This window comes from Aricia agestis, chromosome 1, assembly GCF_905147365.1.
Source record: "Aricia agestis chromosome 1, ilAriAges1.1, whole genome shotgun sequence".
Classification (NCBI taxonomy): domain Eukaryota; kingdom Metazoa; phylum Arthropoda; class Insecta; order Lepidoptera; family Lycaenidae; genus Aricia; species Aricia agestis.
The window spans coordinates 269,933-289,431 of NC_056406.1; the positions used below are offsets into that span (position 1 = coordinate 269,933).

Here is a 19,499-nt window from a genome sequence, read left to right on the forward strand (position 1 = left end):
GAGACGGCAAGACTGTTGGCCGGCGCCGTACTGGTGTCTGGTACAAGTGGTAGACGGTAGTGTTACACGGTGTGGCACTCGGAGACTGCCGCGGTAAAGCTATTACATAGCATTTTTATCGACTTATGCTATTAAAATAAATAATCGGCCAAGTGCGAGTCGGACTCGCGCACGTAGGGTTCCGTACCGCGAAAGTAGGCAAAAAATGTGTTTTTTGTATAGGAGCGGGAGCCCCCTTAAATATTAATTTAAATTTTATTATTAATTATTAAAGTACCTACACATACATATAATTGAGGATTTTGTGAATTTCAAGTGCCTACTTGCTACCTACCATTACTGAGATAGAACAAAAAAAGCCAAAAAACACATTTGTTGTATGGGAGGCCCCCTTAATTTTTAATTTTATTAAATAAATTATAAAATTAAAAATTAAGGGGGGCGACGACTAAATTTTAGTCGTTATAGCGGCAATAGAAATACACAATCTGTGAAAATTTCAGAAGTCTAGCTATAGCGGTTTTTGAGATACTTACAAGTTACAGCCTGGAGACAGACAGACGGACAGACAGACAGACAGACAGACGGACAGACAGACGGACAGACAACGAAGTCTCAGTAATAAATAGGGTCCCGTTTTTACCCTTCGGGTACGGGACCCTGAAAACGCCCTGGGCGGTCGTCTAGCGTCCACCCCGCGAGTCACAACGCCGCGCCGCCAGAGGGTGAAGTGTAAACAGTAGTATTTCCTTATCGCCGCAGATCTAGGTATAAGCCCGTACGTGGGCGACAGCCTCTACGCCACCGAGGTGAAGGACATGGCCAGCATCATACAGCGGATCATCGAGGACGGTGAGTGTGGGCCCGACGGCCGACTATCTGTAGAGTGTAGTGTATGTTGAGTGCGCGTAGCTACCAGGGCCGTCTCAAGCCCATGTGGCGCCCGTGTGCAAATATTACCCTAGCGCCTCTTGCAAGCGCGCGGTCAAAATCAAATGGGTACCAGTGCCGGTCCCAGTCAAACTTTCAGTTGGTGCGAAAACCAAAAGCGGCGCCCATCTAAATAAAAATTAGAAGGGCGCCACTTTTCGCGCACAAAGGGTTAAAGCAAAGATAGGCAAAAAACTATTCATCTGAGAATTTCAAATCTCTAGCATAGAGAATGATGAATGCCATCTAACACCTGTCTATGACCAGAATAAATATGAGGTGAGCCCATAAAGTTAATATTCCGCTAGGTATATGTCATATATTATTATCTTACCTAACTTTACATTATCTGTGAACTATTGTGTCACCCATAGACGTTACCATGGAGTTATTGTTGTTATGTTACTTTGTAAATATTATTGCAAATAAAACTACATGAATTAACATTGTATATTTTAATACACAATATCTGGCGACGATGTCGACAGCAGAATTAAAGAAATGGAGAAGAATACGCGCTACTACACGCGCTCAACTTACAAAACTAGAAAATTACGTAAACTCGAACGAAACTCTAACTCACGCGGAAATACAAACAAGACTGCAGTCCCTACAAGAAAGTCTACAGTCATTCAAAGAAGTACAACTGAAAATAGAATCGGAAATTGCAGATGACGAATTTGATAACGAAATGGAAATCAGGTACGAAATTGAAGAAAAATTTACACTATTAAAAACCATATTGCTAAATATGCCTGATCAAAGTGAACAAACCCTTACACAATCAATGTCGAATCCACAATTGGCTACCAACAGCCCAGCAGAATCTAAACCGAAAATAAACTTCCAAGCGCTACAAGAAAACGAAACTTTCAAGAATTTCACTCAGCGCCTAGCTGTATACTTTCTGTTGAACAATATCACAGATGCAAAATTCAAAGTGTACACATTACTCTCGGCATTACCTCCTATACTTCACCAGAAACTCTACGACCTATGCTCTCCGGAAGAACCAATCAACATGAATTTTAAGGAACTAACAGATTTATTAGACGACTATATAGACCCTAAACCTAGCATGTGGGCATTACAACATCGTTTTATCTCCCGGCAACAACAAGAGGATGAAACTATTGCCATATACGCTGCAGAATTGAAGAGACTGTCACTTAATTGTGAATTCAAATGTCATAACTGCAAGAAATCTACATTAGAAAGCTTTCTATCACTGCAGTTTATTCGTGGCTTAAGAGATAGCGACATCAGAACAAAAATTCTTCAAGAAAGAGACACGCCACCATTTGCAAAGCTAATTCAGATAGCCTCAGCAATGGAAATGGGGAAAGATGAGAATAAAAACATATTGCAGGACTTAAATAGAGTATGGAACACGAACGCTGTAACATCTACAAGAAGACAACTTCGGCCAACTACTTCGACAAAAATAAATATGAAACGCAGATCACCAATCACAATAAGAGACTTAAGGGGGAAATGCTACCGTTGCGGAAAGGAAGACCACCAGTCAAATGAGTGCAGTGCCCTAAAAATTACCTGTTCAAAATGCAATAAGAAAGGGCATCTGGCACGCGTCTGCCTTCAAAGAACACCACCGACACACCAAATGGAACACACTACGAGTAGTGAAGAGAGCTTGTGTGACATTAATCTTATTAAAAGCGAAATTTCCGAAAAATACATGATTCCTATTAAAATTGAAAATACACAGGTTAACATGGAATTTGACACTGGAGCTACCTTGTCCTCGATTTCACTTAAGCTGTACAATGAATTAAAAATTAAAACGAGAATTTTCAAAACAGACATGAAATTCAGAACATACACAGGAGAAATTTTCAAGCCAGTCGGAGTGACTTACGTCAAATGCTCCTACAAACATCAATGTTTCAATGGAAAACTATACATTATTAATCAAGACGTAGACCCTATTTTTGGTAGAAGTTGGATGAAGGAAATTTCAATCAATCTGGCAGATATGCGAGCAATACACACAGCCACACCTAAACTAGAGAAGCTTATAGAGGAATACTCGAATACGGTATTTAAATCTGATTTAGGAATGATACCTAACTACAAAGCCCATTTGAACCTAAAGGAAGATGTCCAACCTATTTTTATTAAACCTCGAAGAATTCCTTACGCCTTAAAAGACAAGGTTGATAAGGAAATAGATCGACTTAGCAGAGAAGGAGTGATCACTAAAATAGATCATTCGGATTGGGGCACACCGATCGTCCCCGTCGTGAAACCAAACGGCAGTATCCGCCTATGTGCCGACTACAAGGTAACCCTAAACAAGGTAATAAAGGACGAACAATACCCTATACCTATTATCGAGGACATATTCGCTGAAATGAACGGAGGTAAATTCTTCTGCACTTTGGACATTACCCAAGCCTACCTCAACATGGTAATGGACGACGAAAGCGCTGCCCTGCAAACCCTTAGTACACACAAGGGAACTTATAAGGTAAACCGCCTAATGTTTGGGGTTAAGGTCGCTCCAAGCCTCTGGCAAAAATTCATGGATCAATTACTCCAAGAATTAGAAGGGGTCAAATGTTTTTTCGATGACATTATCATCCAAGGAGCGTCAGAAGTGCAACTACTTACAAGACTGAGCCAAGTCTTACAAAAACTACAAGAAAGTAACCTAAGAGTAAACAGAGATAAATGCCAATTTTTTAAACGTAGCATCAATTACTTAGGACATACAATAGACAAAGACGGCTTACACAAAAATAGAGAAAAAGTAAAAGCTATATTAGATACAAAAAGGCCTGAAAACCGAAACGAACTTCGAACCTTTCTCGGTATGGCCAATTACTATAATAAATTTATCCCCAACTTGGCAACACTCGCAAATCCACTAAACAGATTATTAAAAAGAGAAAACAAGTTCATTTGGTCATCAGAATGCGAGACTTGTTTCAATAATATAAGGAAGGAAATCGCCAGTGACAGAGTTCTAGCACATTTCGATCCAAAGAAACAATTAATTATAGCCACTGACGCCTCACCTGTAGGATTAGGAGCAGTACTTTCACATAGGCTACCAGATGGATCAGAAAGACCTGTGGCATTTGCGTCGAGAACATTAGCCACAAGTGAAAGGAAATACAGCCAAATAGATAAGGAAGCTACAGCCATATTCTGGGGTATCAAAAAATTTTTCCCTTATTGTTATGGACGGAAATTTACACTGGTGACAGACCACAAGCCACTTACTTCCATCTTCCATCCCCATCAAACACTCCCAGCCCTAAGCGCCATGAGGCTTTTTCACTACGCACATTTTCTTTCGGGATTCGACTACGAAGTCGAATACAGAGCTGCCGCTAAACATGGCAACGCGGACTACCTATCTAGATTCCCTGTGGAAACAGTGCACGAAACCTACGAAGACCAGCATTGCATCTATCAACGCGCTCAAATCAACGTTTTAGACATCAATCCAATGACCATTGTCCGGGAAACGCGGAATGATGAGGAACTAAATACCTTGCGAGAGGCCCTACAAAATGGCAGATCCTTACGCGCAATAGGTTTCAATGACAATGAATTCACGCTTCAGGATGACTGTATCCTCAAGGGAACTCGAGTCGTTATACCACAAAACCTACGAGAGCAAGTACTAGACGAACTCCATGCCGGGCACAGTGGTATAGTCAAAATGAAGGCTCTAGCTCGCAGCCACGTTTATTGGAGAAATATCGATAGAGACATTGAACAGAAAGTAAAGTCATGTAGGGCGTGCCGTTTACAACAAAACGAACCCCCTAAGGCCCCACTACATCATTGGGAGCAACCGACGGGGCCGTGGCAAAGGCTGCATATCGATTTTGCCGGACCGATTCAAGGCCAACAGCTCTTAATAATCGTGGACGCATTTACAAAATGGGTTGAAATACTACCAACAAAAAATACCACAAGTTCCTGGTGTATCAAGAAACTAAGGGAATTATTTTCCATCTTTGGAATCCCATATACACTTGTGTCAGATAACGGACGTCAATTTGTATCAGCAGAATTTACGGATTTCATGGATAAATGCGGAATAGTACATAAAACGTCAGCTCCTTACCATCCGGCCACAAACGGGCAAGCCGAACGCTACGTACAGACCATTAAAAAGGCAATACGTGCAATGGAGGGGGAGGAAGGCGACTTACTAAGTAAGCTAGTGACGGTCAAGACGCGTCTGAGACGCACCCCCAACAGCGAGGGACAAAGTCCGTACCAGCTAATGTTTGGCCGTGACATTCGAACTTCCCTTCACGCTATGTTTCGCAAAATACCGCAGACTACATCGAGAGCCAGCATCGACATGCCCACAGTTAAGATGTTCACACCAGGCGACCGGGTCCAAGTCAGGGCCTACGGCTCCCAGAGATGGGCCTTTGGAACGATCTTACGACGTCTGGGCCAACTGCATTATGAGGTCCAAACAGATTCAGGAACAGTCTGGCGCCGGCATGTAGAGCAGCTTTTGCCTGCTCCAGGAATTCGAGAATAGCGGCGGAGGGCTGTCATATATTATTATCTTACCTAACTTTACATTATCTGTGAACTATTGTGTCACCCATAGACGTTACCATGGAGTTATTGTTGTTATGTTACTTTGTAAATATTATTGCAAATAAAACTACATGAATTAACATTGTATATTTTAATACACAATAGTATATTAACTTTATGGGTGAGCCGTAAGCCCGTCAACTACCAAAAAGTTAATATTTTTTACTTTTTTGAAGACCAGACCACTAGTCACAGTCGAAAAGACGAAGGCCATGTTTTTCTATGTGCGCGTCGCAGAGATGTGAAGGAGTTTTGGCTGGGATTCTGAATGAATGTTTAATAACCCTCATTTTCGACGATTGGCATTAAAACTAAAGAAGATGGCAATGGCCCTGAATTGCCTTCTGCCAAAATCTGTGGTCCATGGCCCACCTGCAGATGGCTTTATACAGGGGTTCTGCAGTCCTGTTTGGGCGGAACACATAAGCGCCCGGAATAGACAGGAGTTCAGAAGCCCGCAGCATGCGTTAGCGCTGCGGATACTACGCTGCTATCGAACCGTTAGTTGGCGAAGCGGCGTTGGCGCTGACAGAGTCCCCTTCGTGGGGTCTGGAGGCTCGCGTGTTGTCGGAGGGTGTATCAACGCACAGCCGAGTTTAAAAAGCGAGGAGAGCGGGTGCTAACAGACCTGGCAACCTGATGGTGCCACCAGGCGAATGTCATTACAATACGCACGGCAAGACCAGATGGCGTCCCCAAATTCCGGCTGCCGAACTGTGAAAGCGATCCTTCGATTGATTCAACGGGCGCCCTTCCCTTCGGCCATTACCTGGACCATATGGACAGGAGGAAACCGTCGTCTAGGTGCCACCACAGCATATGGACAGGAGGAAACCGTCGCCTAAGTGCCACCACAGCTTGAGAAAGACGATACAGCGCAGCATACGCTTATTGGACGCTAAGCTTGAGCTGAGAAATGGGCTGAGTTTTGCGCCGTCCTTGGATTGGACCTTACTACTTATTGGGAGGCAGTAGCTTATACCCTCTGTGAATCTGTTATGTCGCAAACGGAGGCTGCATAAAGAGAGCGAAAAGCAAATTAATACGCAGATCCCATGAGAACGAGGCACGGAGGGCGTAGGCTGCACGGTGCCCGGTGCGACCGCAAGGGCGCCGTCAAGAGTACATTTTGTTTGTGATCTTGTAGTATAGCAGCGAAACCGCGCTTGCGCGCGGACGTATGTAACTCCAACCTGACGTGAATCACGCGGCTCTCATTTTGGCGCCCATCTTGACGACAAATATAATCTTCATTTATGTGTTTTATTATTCATTTCACGTTGAAAAAAAGGTTATATTTATGTTGCTCGAGACGCTTCTTGCTAGCTGCTTTGCTGTAATTCGATAAATATACGAAGAGCTCCAGATGCTTCACAAAATGTATGCAAACTGGAGTTCTTTTAAAGTTGGCCATTAAAGCGCGGTGGCCGGCTAACGCGGGCGCGCGCCAAGTTGCGAGCGGCGCTCGGGCCGCTCGGCGCCCCTAGGACCGCGGCGCCCGTGTGAAACGCACACCCTGCACCTAAGGGAAAGACGCCCCTGGTAGCAACTAGCAGAAGACGCCGCCGCCCCCCGGCCCCCGCGCCCCGCCGCCCGCGCCGGTAAAATCAGTATATAAAGCTTCAGTCTATTATCTATTCTGTGCTTCAGTCTACAATATACATTCTACAGTCTATACTTACAAAACCCCTCGACGTATTCCTATGCACTCCTACTTAGAAGGCGAGGGGTAACATTTATAAAATACATAAATGTCGCCACTCGGTGGGTGCCGCCAACCCGCCGGGTACTGCCGCTGCCGCGTAGCATAAATTAATAACTTATTTTTTTGGGTTCAAATTAAGATTTTTGTATTCGTTTCAGGCTTCAGGCTCGAGCTGCCGGAGACGATAGACCTGGTGCTGGAGACTGGCATTTGGTGAGTTAGAGTTAGCTGTAGAGTCGAAGCCCGAAGGCTCAATAATGTCGCTAAAATTCGTCCGGTTCGATCGCACGTTGCGACTCGCGAAGCGCCTAGACTCATACAATAGCAAAGTATACAACGCGAATGCCCGCAATCGATTAAGGCGTTATATTATGTATATTTTGTTTATACCGGAAAACAGTGGCGGCCCTAGGGGGTGGCGAACAGGCCTTGCTCTTGCAGGGGCCTCGCTCTTGCAGGGGCCTCGCAAGGTATTTTTTCGTATGACAAAGAGCCTCGCAAAGACCTTCCGCCCGGGGCCTCGCAAATCGCAATAGGTACGTAAGGCCGCCACTGCCGGAAAATCTGTCATATTAGACATTCTCGTGGTCGCGGCGCGGAGGGCGCGGGGGGCGCGGGCGGTTCGGCCCCGCCGCGTGCGACTCGTCCAGCGAAGCCGCAAACATTACGCTGTACGTAACTACCGAAGTACAACATGCATAATACATATACATATATTGACAACATGGTACAACCACGCGCCACTTACAACGTCGAAAGTGTTTACGTTCACTAAAAATTCTGCTGATTTGTGCGGACCGCGGGCAAAAACGTCACAACTCACACGTATGTCGCGCGCGCGTGTGCGTGCGCTATGCGTGATACCGCATTAATACATTCGCACGAATAGCGAGGCGAATCACGAGGCGAATGACGAACACGAATGTGTAAACAGTGCGCTCGCTATTCGCCTCGCACTTCGCCTCGCTATTCGTGGCATTCGCGTTGAGAGCGGTTTTTCGGGCGCGAATCAAAGGGCACGAATAGCGAATACGAACTTACTGTTTACACATTCGCCTGCATTCAGTTGACAGCTAGCGTCTGACCCTACAGGACGTGTATAAAGCTGAACATACATATTTGACTTAAGTACACTGTACTGAAAATAAGCCTATTTTTAGTACAGTGTATATTAAAAATGTTATCATGTTATTATTCTTATTATGTTATAGTACAATGTTATTAGTTTTTACAGTCGTTTCTTTTCTTACTATTGTGTAAACTTATAAGTCATAATTTAAGATACTTACTTATAACTTATTATACATTATACATACAAAAAGATTTTGTAGTTAGTAAAGTTTATTATTATATTTATTAGTTTTAATATAGTATTTATGAGCGCGTAGCTAGGGTTACCATCTGACCGGATAAATCCGGTCTAGACCGGATTTTTACGTGTTAGACCGGACTCCGCCCGGATTTTACGTCAGACCGGATTTTTGTACGCACTGAGCCCGGAAGAGAGAAACAGACTTCCAGTGGAGTCAGTGAGAGCCATATTGCTTACGCAATATAACTATAAACACTTTATACGTGGGAGAGCCATGCTTCGGCACGAATGGGCCGGCTCGACCGGAGAAATACCACGTTCTCACAGAAAACCGGCGTGAAACAGCGCTTGCGCTGTGTTTCGCCGAGTGAGTGAGTTTACCGGAGGCCCAATCCCCTATCCTATTCCCTTCCCTACCCTCCCCTATTCCCTTCCCATCCCATCCCTACCCTCCCCTATTACCCTATCCCCTCTTAAAAGGCCGGCAACGCACCTGCAGCTCTTCTGATGCTGCGAGTGTCCATGGGCGACGGAAGTTGCTTTCCATCAGGTTTTGCTTTTGCCCTCTTATTTCATAAAAAAAACACATAACTTGTGAACAATTTTATTGCGAAATAGCTGGAAAAACCAACTTTTTGCATGCGGTTGCTAGAAACCAAAATATGGGTCTAAATAATATAAGTACTTAAGAAAATAAAAACGTACTTTAATACTATGATTTTTATTTAATACATGTGCGTGACCGGACTTTTCTTTCAAAATCAGGATTTTTAGACATGTCAGACCGGATTTTGCATTTTTAGGCCTGGTAACCCTACGCGTAGCTCGCCGATAAACTGCTATGCAGTTTGGCGGGCTAATATAATAAGGAAATATATTTCGGTTTTTAATAAAGATTTATTATTATTTAGTATTATTATTATTATGTAATAAAAATGGAGTGGAGTGAAGGGCGAATTTTAGAATTCCTATAATTTTACAAAAAGGATGAGCTCATTTGGGACCCAAAATATCGCTATCATAAATTTCATATTTCTCATTCAACATCGCTATCATAATATGAACACGTCCTCCATGTTCGTGTGCGAATATCAAAATGAATCACCCCACGAATGTGTGAACGGTAGTTCGCGACAGCATTCGTATACGAATGTTTCGTGGGATGTTTCGTCGAATGACGAGGCGAATAGCGAACGAGAATGTATAAATGCAGTATTAGAATACCGACGAGTCGGTGACGTACTAGAGTACGTACTTGGGGTCACCAATAATAATTAGTTTCGCTCGGGGTCCGTTTTAAGAAATTAAATGCCCTTCGTTTCGCGGTCCACATATTTCATTAAAAAAGACATTTTTAAGACAAAAGTAATTACGGAAATTACAAAAGTAAGTATTATTTACTTAGCAATAAGAAAAGTGACAATTTTTGTCACAAAGATCTGTGTTAAGTGGTTGCTAATTAATTATTATATACTTATCTGAAGTTTGGAGAGAAATTAAATTCTGGAGATGTTCATCAGTAAGTCGAGACCGAAATTTATTTTTAACTAGTTAAGTTCATCTTCGAAAATGCTCGGTCCGCACACCGGTCCGGAATCCGGACGCGCTATTTGGCCCCTGTTCTAGACCTTAGCTTAGCTACACGGCGCGCGGCGGTGAGCACGACGAGCGGTCCACTTCTGCGTGTGTGTGTGTGTGTGTGTGTGCGCGTGTGTGCGCGAGCTGACCGCGCCGCGCCGTTGTCGGTGCGAGGGCCGCCGCACATCTGCACTGCATTTTTAAATTTATATTATGTAATTTACTTTTTCGAAAACATCGCAGAAGGACGTCGGCTCCGAACGTAAAAAACCGCCTAAAGTCTAAACATAGTTGGCCGTATCGATAAAATTTGTTTTTACTCCGTGGGTAAAATATACGGTCGACTCCTGAGTCCTGGGACAGGTTGACGAGTGACAACCCCATCTCTAATAAGTCGATGGCCAGAGCGCATCTGCCGTCGTCGAACAATAGTTGACGAGATATTTTCAGTGTAAACGAGGCGCCCCGCGCCAGCGGGTAGTGAATACTGACTAGTGAGCATGCAATGCATGCAAAATGACAAATAATGAATTAAAGGACCATTCAAAAGTAGGAACATCGGTGAAAGAATGTTAAGCGTGCGCCCGGCGTGGGCGCGCGGCCACCCGCGAGGCGTGCTTCTTTCATGTCATCCCATAGAGCAGCGCTGCGTGAGGCGTTTCAACCGTCGCAAGCCGCGCGTGCAGCGGTGCCCGCCCCGCGGGCGACGGGTCAACAATCTAGACGTTACAAATGGGCCGATTGGCTGACGCCTTTGTACACGTCGGCGTTGTGACGACCAACAGACGTGTTGGCTAGGTAATATTAAATATATCAGTAAACAATCCATAGGTATCGACTATACACCCGCGCGAATCGCGATCGAAATTATACTGGCCAGTGGCCGCTGCGAGAGACGGGTGACCGCCGCGGCCGCCCGCAGCCGGGCACACGCTCAACGCAGCGAAAACGCCCTTAAAAGGCCGGCAATGCACCAGCAGCTCTTCTGATGTTGCGAGTGTCCATGGGCGACGGTATTGCTTTCCATCAGGTGACCCGTTTGCTCGTATGCCCCCTTCTTTTATATTTAAAAAAATCGGCCAAGTGCGTGTCGGCCGTCGGGCCACGCTCGATATAGGGTTCCGTAGTACGGCTAGTTTTTGTATGATCAATGTACAAAGTACAATAATTGTGTATTAGGTTGACTGCTGAGTGAGAGCTTTGTGTCAGCAGTTTACATTCATTAACATTGTTACATTTTACTTAATAAATCAGTGTAAGAACACCACTCATTGGGTTTGGTTGTTTCATTCCATCCCTATCTATCTGTAGAAACAATACAGATCTTTTTCGAGCCGGATATGAACCAGCGACCTATGGATGGACTATCGAGGAAATTGATTCCTAGGCAGTTGACAGACCTACGTCATTTGGTCGGCTTATGTCAATTCAATGTAATAGCTGTGATCGGTCCATATAGTTAATACTAGCTGTTGCCCGCGACTTCGTCCGCGTGGACTTCAGTTTATAGTGCGCGGTGGCAACAAAATTGGTGTCAAAAGCTTTTTAAAACCCTGGTACCCCTTAAATCAAAATACCCAAAACAGCCGTGTAGTGTGCACATAATATGTTTTTTTTTTAATTAAACTTCTTTATACCAAATTTTAAAGCTTATTTACTATTTAGCGTTACACAACTTAGCTGCATAATGCATTACACAACTGTAGCTTTGCCCAATGCCCATAAACTATTTAGTATTTATTATTGGTAGACTGTTGTTACTTGTTTCTGATATTTATGAGTATGTTGGTAGAGAACCGAAAATATTAACTCAACATGGTACCACATCTTATAGAAATACTTATGAGCAAGCGATAGCGCGATCTAGGCGACTCTTGGCGCCATCTGTTCCAGTTTTTGGAACTAACTTAATTTGAACAAATTTACGCATAAACACCCCCTTACAACCCCTTTTTCCAGTAAGAAGCAGCCTATGTCCTTTCTCAGGCTTTAGACTATCTGTGTACAAAATTTCATTACAATCAGTTCAGTAGTTTTGGCGTGAAAGCGAGACAGACAGACAGACAGAGATACTTTCGCATTTTTAATATTAGTACAGATATACCTAGCGGAAAAGAGAAACAAAGGCCTGAGCAAGCGAGATGTCACTATCGGTAACACTGCGTGGTAAAAAGAGACGTGTGATACATGAACTCTTTTTTTGACGTCCAGTCGGCACTTCGGCACGTTGATAATTTAATCTCATATACTTAATTCATGTTCAATCATGCTTGTGTAAGTGTATAAGTACAACATGAAGTTTTAACTTCATATTTCACAAATGGGTCCCAATTACAAGGCGACAGCGGGTGCGGTATGAGGTAGGGGGTTGCGGGGTAAGGTAAGCGATCTACCACTGCCGGGCGGGCGGGTGGCGCACGAGTTGCCTCAAATGCGTAATGCGTCCACATTTTTAGTAGTTTAGCGGATAAGTCCGGGCTTGATATTTTTGTTTTTTTGTTCCAAAGGGGTAGTAACAAAAATCGCTAGTATTTTTTATTGTATGTTGATTTATTGTACTGGTGAAAAACTAATCCAGTACTTATATATAAATCATTATTGATGTTAGCCGTTGATTAATCATTATTTATTATTATCATCGTGTTATCGTGTTTACATATTATTTTGTGATTACTCATTCGGTTGCTACTCGCTACCCGCTGCGTTACCTACATTACCCACATACTAGATAGTAGATAGTAGATAGATATTACCGAGACTCGTCTGCTACATGAGCATTTTCACTTTAAAATTATTTTTATTTCAATATGATTTCAATATAGTCCATTGAAATGTTACACGAGCTTTGCATTTTTTAGAGGACGCAATTTTATTTTTGGGATATGTGGAGAGGGTCAATAGAAGCTTAAGCCTACTGTCAAAACGCTAGCCCCGCCTACACACACCGCTATCCTCCAATCGTGATACGATGATTCCATGAATCGTGCTCCCGGGCAACGTGCTCTTTAACTTTTTTAATACATTTTACAAAAAAAAAAAGCCTGAACCTGAATTAGCTAGTGGTACCACGCTATTCCTGAATGAAGAAGTCGATCCATCTTTGCTCACTCTTGTTGGTGAACGTTGTTTCATAATATTATGGTGGAAAATTTTCATTAAAAAATTGACAACACTGGCAAAAAAAGTCAAGTAAGAATTGTGAAAAATTACTTAAAAAAATAAATATTTTGCTGCGAAATAAATGACTTCAGGATTATTTAACGATGATAGGTGACTTTTTTATTCGTCCTCTGTAATTTCTGTGGCGCAAATCGCCATTTTCAATCACATTTTAACAACTTTTATCAAGCGCGTGGCGTGCGTATTCAGTGATGTCAAAAATAGCACTGACGGGCGAATCGCGGCGTTGTGTCCAACAGTTGGGCACTATTTTTTTCGACGGAATCGCGCGGCTTAGGTTCTATCTAGTGTAGTATTATATAATCAAAGTTTCCAAGATGGCGACCGGGGGACAAGCCACTCTTGTAACACCACAAACTTGTGGGTAAGCTTCTATTGACCCCACCTATATGTCCCAAAATTTTATGTCGCAGTCCTTTATTAATGCGGAAGAACATTCAGTTACATAGAAAAAACGTGAAGACTGAAGACTTTATTACAAACGTGTCAAGATGTAACGAACGTAGTACGTACAGCGCCATCTAACGTATTCGGTCGGAACTCGGATCTCGCAATCACTAATCCAAGCCAAGAGGATGCTATTTATTTTCAGAATATTATAAAAATTAAACGTCGGCACCAACTACGTCTAATTTAAAGGATAATTAGTAGGTGATAGCCGATAGGAGTACCGCTGGTGTGCGTCGACCTTTACCCGTTATCGCTGAAGAAACCGATACTTTGCTGACTGCTGAGTGCTGAGTAGCGCGCGGCGGGGTGCGGGGGGTGCGAGGGGCGCGGGGGGCGCGGACCGGCCGGCGGCCGCAACCGCCGCATTCCCCACTGAAGTGGCGCGCAATGTGCACGCGTCGAGAGAGCGAAACGTCACCCGTTCCGATATACTAGTGTGTGAAGCGAGTAGCCCGGCGCCGGAACGTGGTAGCAGCCGGCCGGCTTATCGCCGCCGAGAGCGATAACGAGGTGAGCTCCCGATAGCTTTAGATAAGCTCCTTCGCGTTCGGCCGGCCCGAGGAGCCGCCGTCGTCGGCTCCTAGCTAAATTTCTCGTCCCTCATCCGCGTTGCTCTCGAGATCGTCGTTCGTCCCCGGCGGGCACCGGCCGTGCCACCGCCCACCGGCCACCGACTCGACACAGGTCACGCTCGTAATTGTTAATGAATACGTTTTGGTTCGGGCACTTTTTATGTAATAATTGGTATATATATAGTATACAAATTATGCATATACATAATGGTGCGTTCGCGGCGAGGAGGGCTGGCGTGGCGCGGGCGGTCGCGGCGGTGCCACGTCCTCGCACTCCTCAGTCCTCTCGCTTGTCTCCGATGTCTCCACGTTTTATGTCCGTGGAGCTCCGCACTATATGAGAAACGGCACCCCGCTCGCTTCACAGAGTACGGCGTAGTTGGTGTTGACAGTGACACTGCGCAGTTTTTTTTAGGGTTCCGTGACCAAAGGGTAAAAACGGGACCCTATTACTAAGACTTCGTTGTCTGTCCGTCTGTCTGTCACTAGGCTGTAACTCAAGAACGGTAATAGCTAGAGAGTTGAAATTTTCACAGATTGTGTATATATCTGTTGCCGCTATAACAACAAATACTAAAAACAAAATAAAATTAATATTTAAGGGGGGCCTCCCATACAACAAACGTGATTTATTCTATTTTGAATTGAATACGAACTAAGGATTTTGTGAATTAAATTTTTCACAAAATCCTTAGATAAGGGAGCATACCCATACTACGCGACCCATTTAGGGGGGGGGGTCTTCAAAATACTACGCTCGGTCACGAGAGGGGGGGAGGGGGTCTAGAGTTTTGTCACGTAGTCAATTTCGCCGAGCGAAACGTCATACGAATTTTTTTTTCTCGTCATTTAATACTTAACACTGGCATTTATTATGGTTATTTATAGCCAACAGCCATTAAAAAAACAGGCACTGTTGTCATTTATCAGGTATTTTGAAGTTTGGTGAAGCTGTCAAGCTTGGTGATCATATTTACTATATATTTTAGTGTTCGATTACAATTTGAACTACAGTCGTGACTAAAATAGTAGGTACCATCGAGGAAATTGATTCCTAATTAGTTGACAGACCAACGTCATGTAGTCGGATCATGTCAATTCAATGTTAATTGTGAGCTATCGGTTGGGTTTAACTTTAAACGCGACCAAATTACTTAGGTCCGCCATCTGCCTAGAAATTAATTTCTCTGATTGTTCTATTGCAATTTCAGACTATCACTAAATATTATAAAACAAAGTTTTTCCCCCATGTCCCTTTGTTCCCTTTAATCTTTAAAATTACGCAACGGATTTTGATGCGGTTTTCTTTAATAGATAGAGTGATTCAAGAGGAAGGTTTATAAGTATAATAACATTCCTTAAATAATGGAGAAATACTGTTATTGTTGGGGTTTCTAATGTGATGTCGTAAATAATTAAATTTTTTTCCGCTTACATTGCAAACGTAGGCTGAACCCTACGAGATTTATCAAAATAATGTACCAAGTACTGTACACATTGAAAAGGTCTACAGAAAACTCCGCAATGGTATATGTATACCTCTTATGGATATCCCACAATAACAGTTTTTTGTCATTTACTTTTAACGACAAAATATTATAATAGCTAATTTTCGAAGCGATTTTAACCTATACGGCATTAATCCTTATTCAATAAAACCACTTTAAATACATTGTAAATTGAATATCTATACTAATATTATAAATGCGAAAGTACCTCTATCTGTCTGTCTCGCTTTCACGCCAAAACTACTGAACCGATTGTAATGAAACTTTGTACACAGATAGTCTAAAGCCTGAGAAAGGACATAGGCTACTTTTTAACTGGAAAAAGGGGTTATAAAGGGGTGTTTATACGTAAATTTGTTTAAATTAAGTTAGTTCCAAAAATTCATAATAGATGACGCTGTGCGTCGTCCTACATCGCACAAGCGCTTACTCAAACGTGTTTCTATAAGAGGTGGTAAGGATAAAAAAAGAAAATTTTCGCGAGTTTATTTGAAGTTATAAGAAGATTTTTGAAGTTTGAAATAATCGTACCGCGGAAGCATTTCTGTAGCCTACATGGAAACGGGAACTACCGCAAAACTAGGGGGCAAAAAATCTTAAAAAGTAGGTCACGCTCACGTAGTATGTGTATGCTCCCTAAATGTGTAAGTTTAATATTATAATAACATTAAAATAAAATAAAAAAATAAGGGGGGCTGCCATACAAGAAACACAATTTTTGGCCTAATTTTGCTCTATAATGGTACGGAACCCTTCGTGCGCGAGTCCGACTCGCACTTGACCGATTATTTTTTAAATAAATAATGGAATTTAAAATTACTGCAATGTTTTCACGCTAGACGGCAGTATCGGCACAGACGATAAACGAAAAGTTTCGTTCGATATCGTTTCTGAATTCTGTAAATATTCTGTTAAATTATTATGACGTGTGCACTGTGCACTGTCAGATTTTGATCGTAATTGTTCCTTCCGATCCTGAGGCCGGCGAGTCGCAGGCCGCAGCCGACTCCGTCATCTTCGGGGTGCAGTCGTGATTCGTGAAGTGAACTAGTGTTAGTACTACGAGTATCGAACGTGTTCTACTCGCTGGAGGCGAGCCCCGTCGCGTCGACGCAAAAACCTAGTCGTAGTAATACATTTAAAATTACGATGTTTACGAGCGAAGTGAGTAATTTTGAGGAGGCAGTCGACGCGCCCGCGCCGGTGAACTACACGGCCCGCCCAGCGCCCCGCACCCCGCGTAGCCGCACCATAGGCCGCGCCGCCGGAGGAGCGATAACCACGATCGTAACTTTTATCGGCGGCTGCCGATTCGAAACACTTTAATCTCTGCCGTGATTCGAAAAGCGATCGGAGGAGCGATTTCTTCTTAGAATTAAACGTTTTTAGCCAACGGGCGGTGGCGGGTCGCGGGTCGCGGCCGCGGCCGCCGCTATCGGGTGACATTGGGCTGGGTTAGCTCGGTCGATACACATAATTTTCCACTCGCTAGCGTAGCATTAGACCGATACGACGCAGCGCGCCGCCGCCGCACAGCGACACTCGACGTCGCCCGGCTCCGACTTTCCGTGCTTTTGGCTACTTTTCGCTTCATTCCTTGCGTGCAAGTCGTCTTTCGATAGCCGCCGGGCGAACCGGGACCCGGGGCCGCGACGCGGACGGACGCCTCTGTAGCGAAATATTAGGTTGGGCAAAAGTTTCTTCGCAGTTTATATAAAAAATCGAAAGGTTTTTTTATCAACTTTATTTACAACTGACTAAAGTCCATATAGGTTCCATTTTTTTTTCGATAACTTTTTGCCATCTTGTTGGTAGGGACATGATCCCATTGCTATAAAAATTTTGGGGCTTCTGATGAAAAAACTGCGGCAAGCACTGACATAGTATGTACTACGTACTAGACTCGACAACGCAACGCAATGCTTGGTCACATTCAACGTAATCTATATAGCAGCAGTGCACTAAGTCGCCCGCGAGCTCTTCTGCGCGCCAGACGTACCACAATCAAAAACGAAACCAAAAAAGTCGCAAAAATGCCTAGTTGTGGGTTAAGATACTGCAAAAATGATTCCAGTAACACTTCCAAATGCAACGGAATAACATTTCATCGGTATTAGCATTCTTATTTAATTATTTTCAATTAAAATACGAACATTCAATTACTAGGCGAAGACGCGCGCCATTTTGCATTGTCATAGAGTAGTAGATTCAGAGTGTAATGTAGGCAGAATACAGATCTATGATAAGACGACGATGAATGAAGTACTTACTCACGTAGACGAGTTTGTATTTTGGTAATATGTATTTAAAATATTACGTACATTATACAAGCGTACATTATAATAATTTTATTATGGTACATATTTGAAAATATTTAAGTAATTTAAATAAAGTAATTAGCTATAGTGGACTATGGATCCATATTAACTATACATTTTATAAAAAAGTGAATTTTTATTTTTATTTTATCCACTTACTCAAATAGATTCTGCATTCATTCGAGTGTAGGCACAAAACTTGTCACTTCTGCGGTACTGATCCATAGCAATCACCGCCCCGCCTCCCACCCCGCTCATGCCTCAAGTGCGACATGTTTTTTGTTCGCAATAGCTGATCTAGCAGTGATGCCAGATTGGGGGGAATCCCCCCAAATTTGGGGGTTTTTTTAGGTGATGGGGGGAAAATTGGGGGGAACAATTTTTTGGGGGGATTGTTGGAGGAAAAAATCTGGGAACAAAGGCGAAATCTAAGCCCGTTTTTACCCTTTGGTTACGACTTACGGAACCATAAAAATGATCAAGGAGCTCGCGAAGATGCTGATTCTATAAAGATTGGACGCTATTGCAGAAATAGTGTACATTCATCGTATCCATTTGTGAAATTCCCATTCATAATGAACAAAATTTTTCTTTTAAAATTTGTGGGGGATTTTTCTTGAAATCCCGAATTTTGGGGGGATTTCGGGGAACACTTGGGGAGAAACCGAGTTGGCCGTCTGGCAACACTGTGATCTAGTACGTAGTACTTACTACCTCAGTGGCGGCAAGTGGTTTTGGCAGTCCTCTTGTGATGTCAACCTGACACTGCCTAAGGAATTCTGTAGCTACCGAAACAGGTGGTAATCTGAAGGTGCAAGGTCAGGACTCAGGAGTCAGGACTATACGGCGGATGCATTAACACCTCCCAGCCAAACTCCCGTATTTTTTGCTGAGTGGCTAAAGATGTGTGAGGTCTAGCGTTATCATGGTGAAAACCCACCGCTTGCTCTCAACTTCTTGCCATAATATCATCAGTTGTTCGCAATACAGTTCAGAATCGATGGTCCTGCCTGGCGGTAACAGCTCATAATGAATAATGCTCTTCCAATACCACCACACACACAGCATCACCTTGTTGCGAGTTAACCCGGGTTTCGCCACAGTCTGTGAAGCCTGACCGGCCTTTGACCATGATCTTTTTCGAACGTTCTTGTCGTACGACCTACTTTTAATCACCAGTTATCAACTTCTTCAAAAATGGTTCTGTTTCATAACGTCGTAATAAAGAATCAGAAATGAGTACACGGTTCATTAATTTTCTTTCAGTGAGCTCATGAGGCACCCAAATATCGAGCTTTTTTGTGTACCCAGCAATGGTATATTTAATAAAAAACTCAAAGCAGATAT

General features: G+C 43.3%; 1 protein-coding gene across 2 annotated transcripts in view; it reads left to right on the plus strand.

Annotated features, from left to right (window-relative positions):
• Positions 1-19,499, plus strand: part of LOC121730313 (RNA-binding protein fusilli) — a 101,480-nt gene that overhangs the window by 67,115 nt on the left and 14,866 nt on the right. For both annotated transcript variants that reach the window (XM_042119302.1, XM_042119311.1), the window contains exons 5-6: positions 763-852; positions 7,393-7,447. In XM_042119302.1, coding sequence (XP_041975236.1) covers positions 763-852; positions 7,393-7,447 — 145 coding nt within the window. The remainder of the gene's footprint in view (positions 1-762; positions 853-7,392; positions 7,448-19,499) is intronic.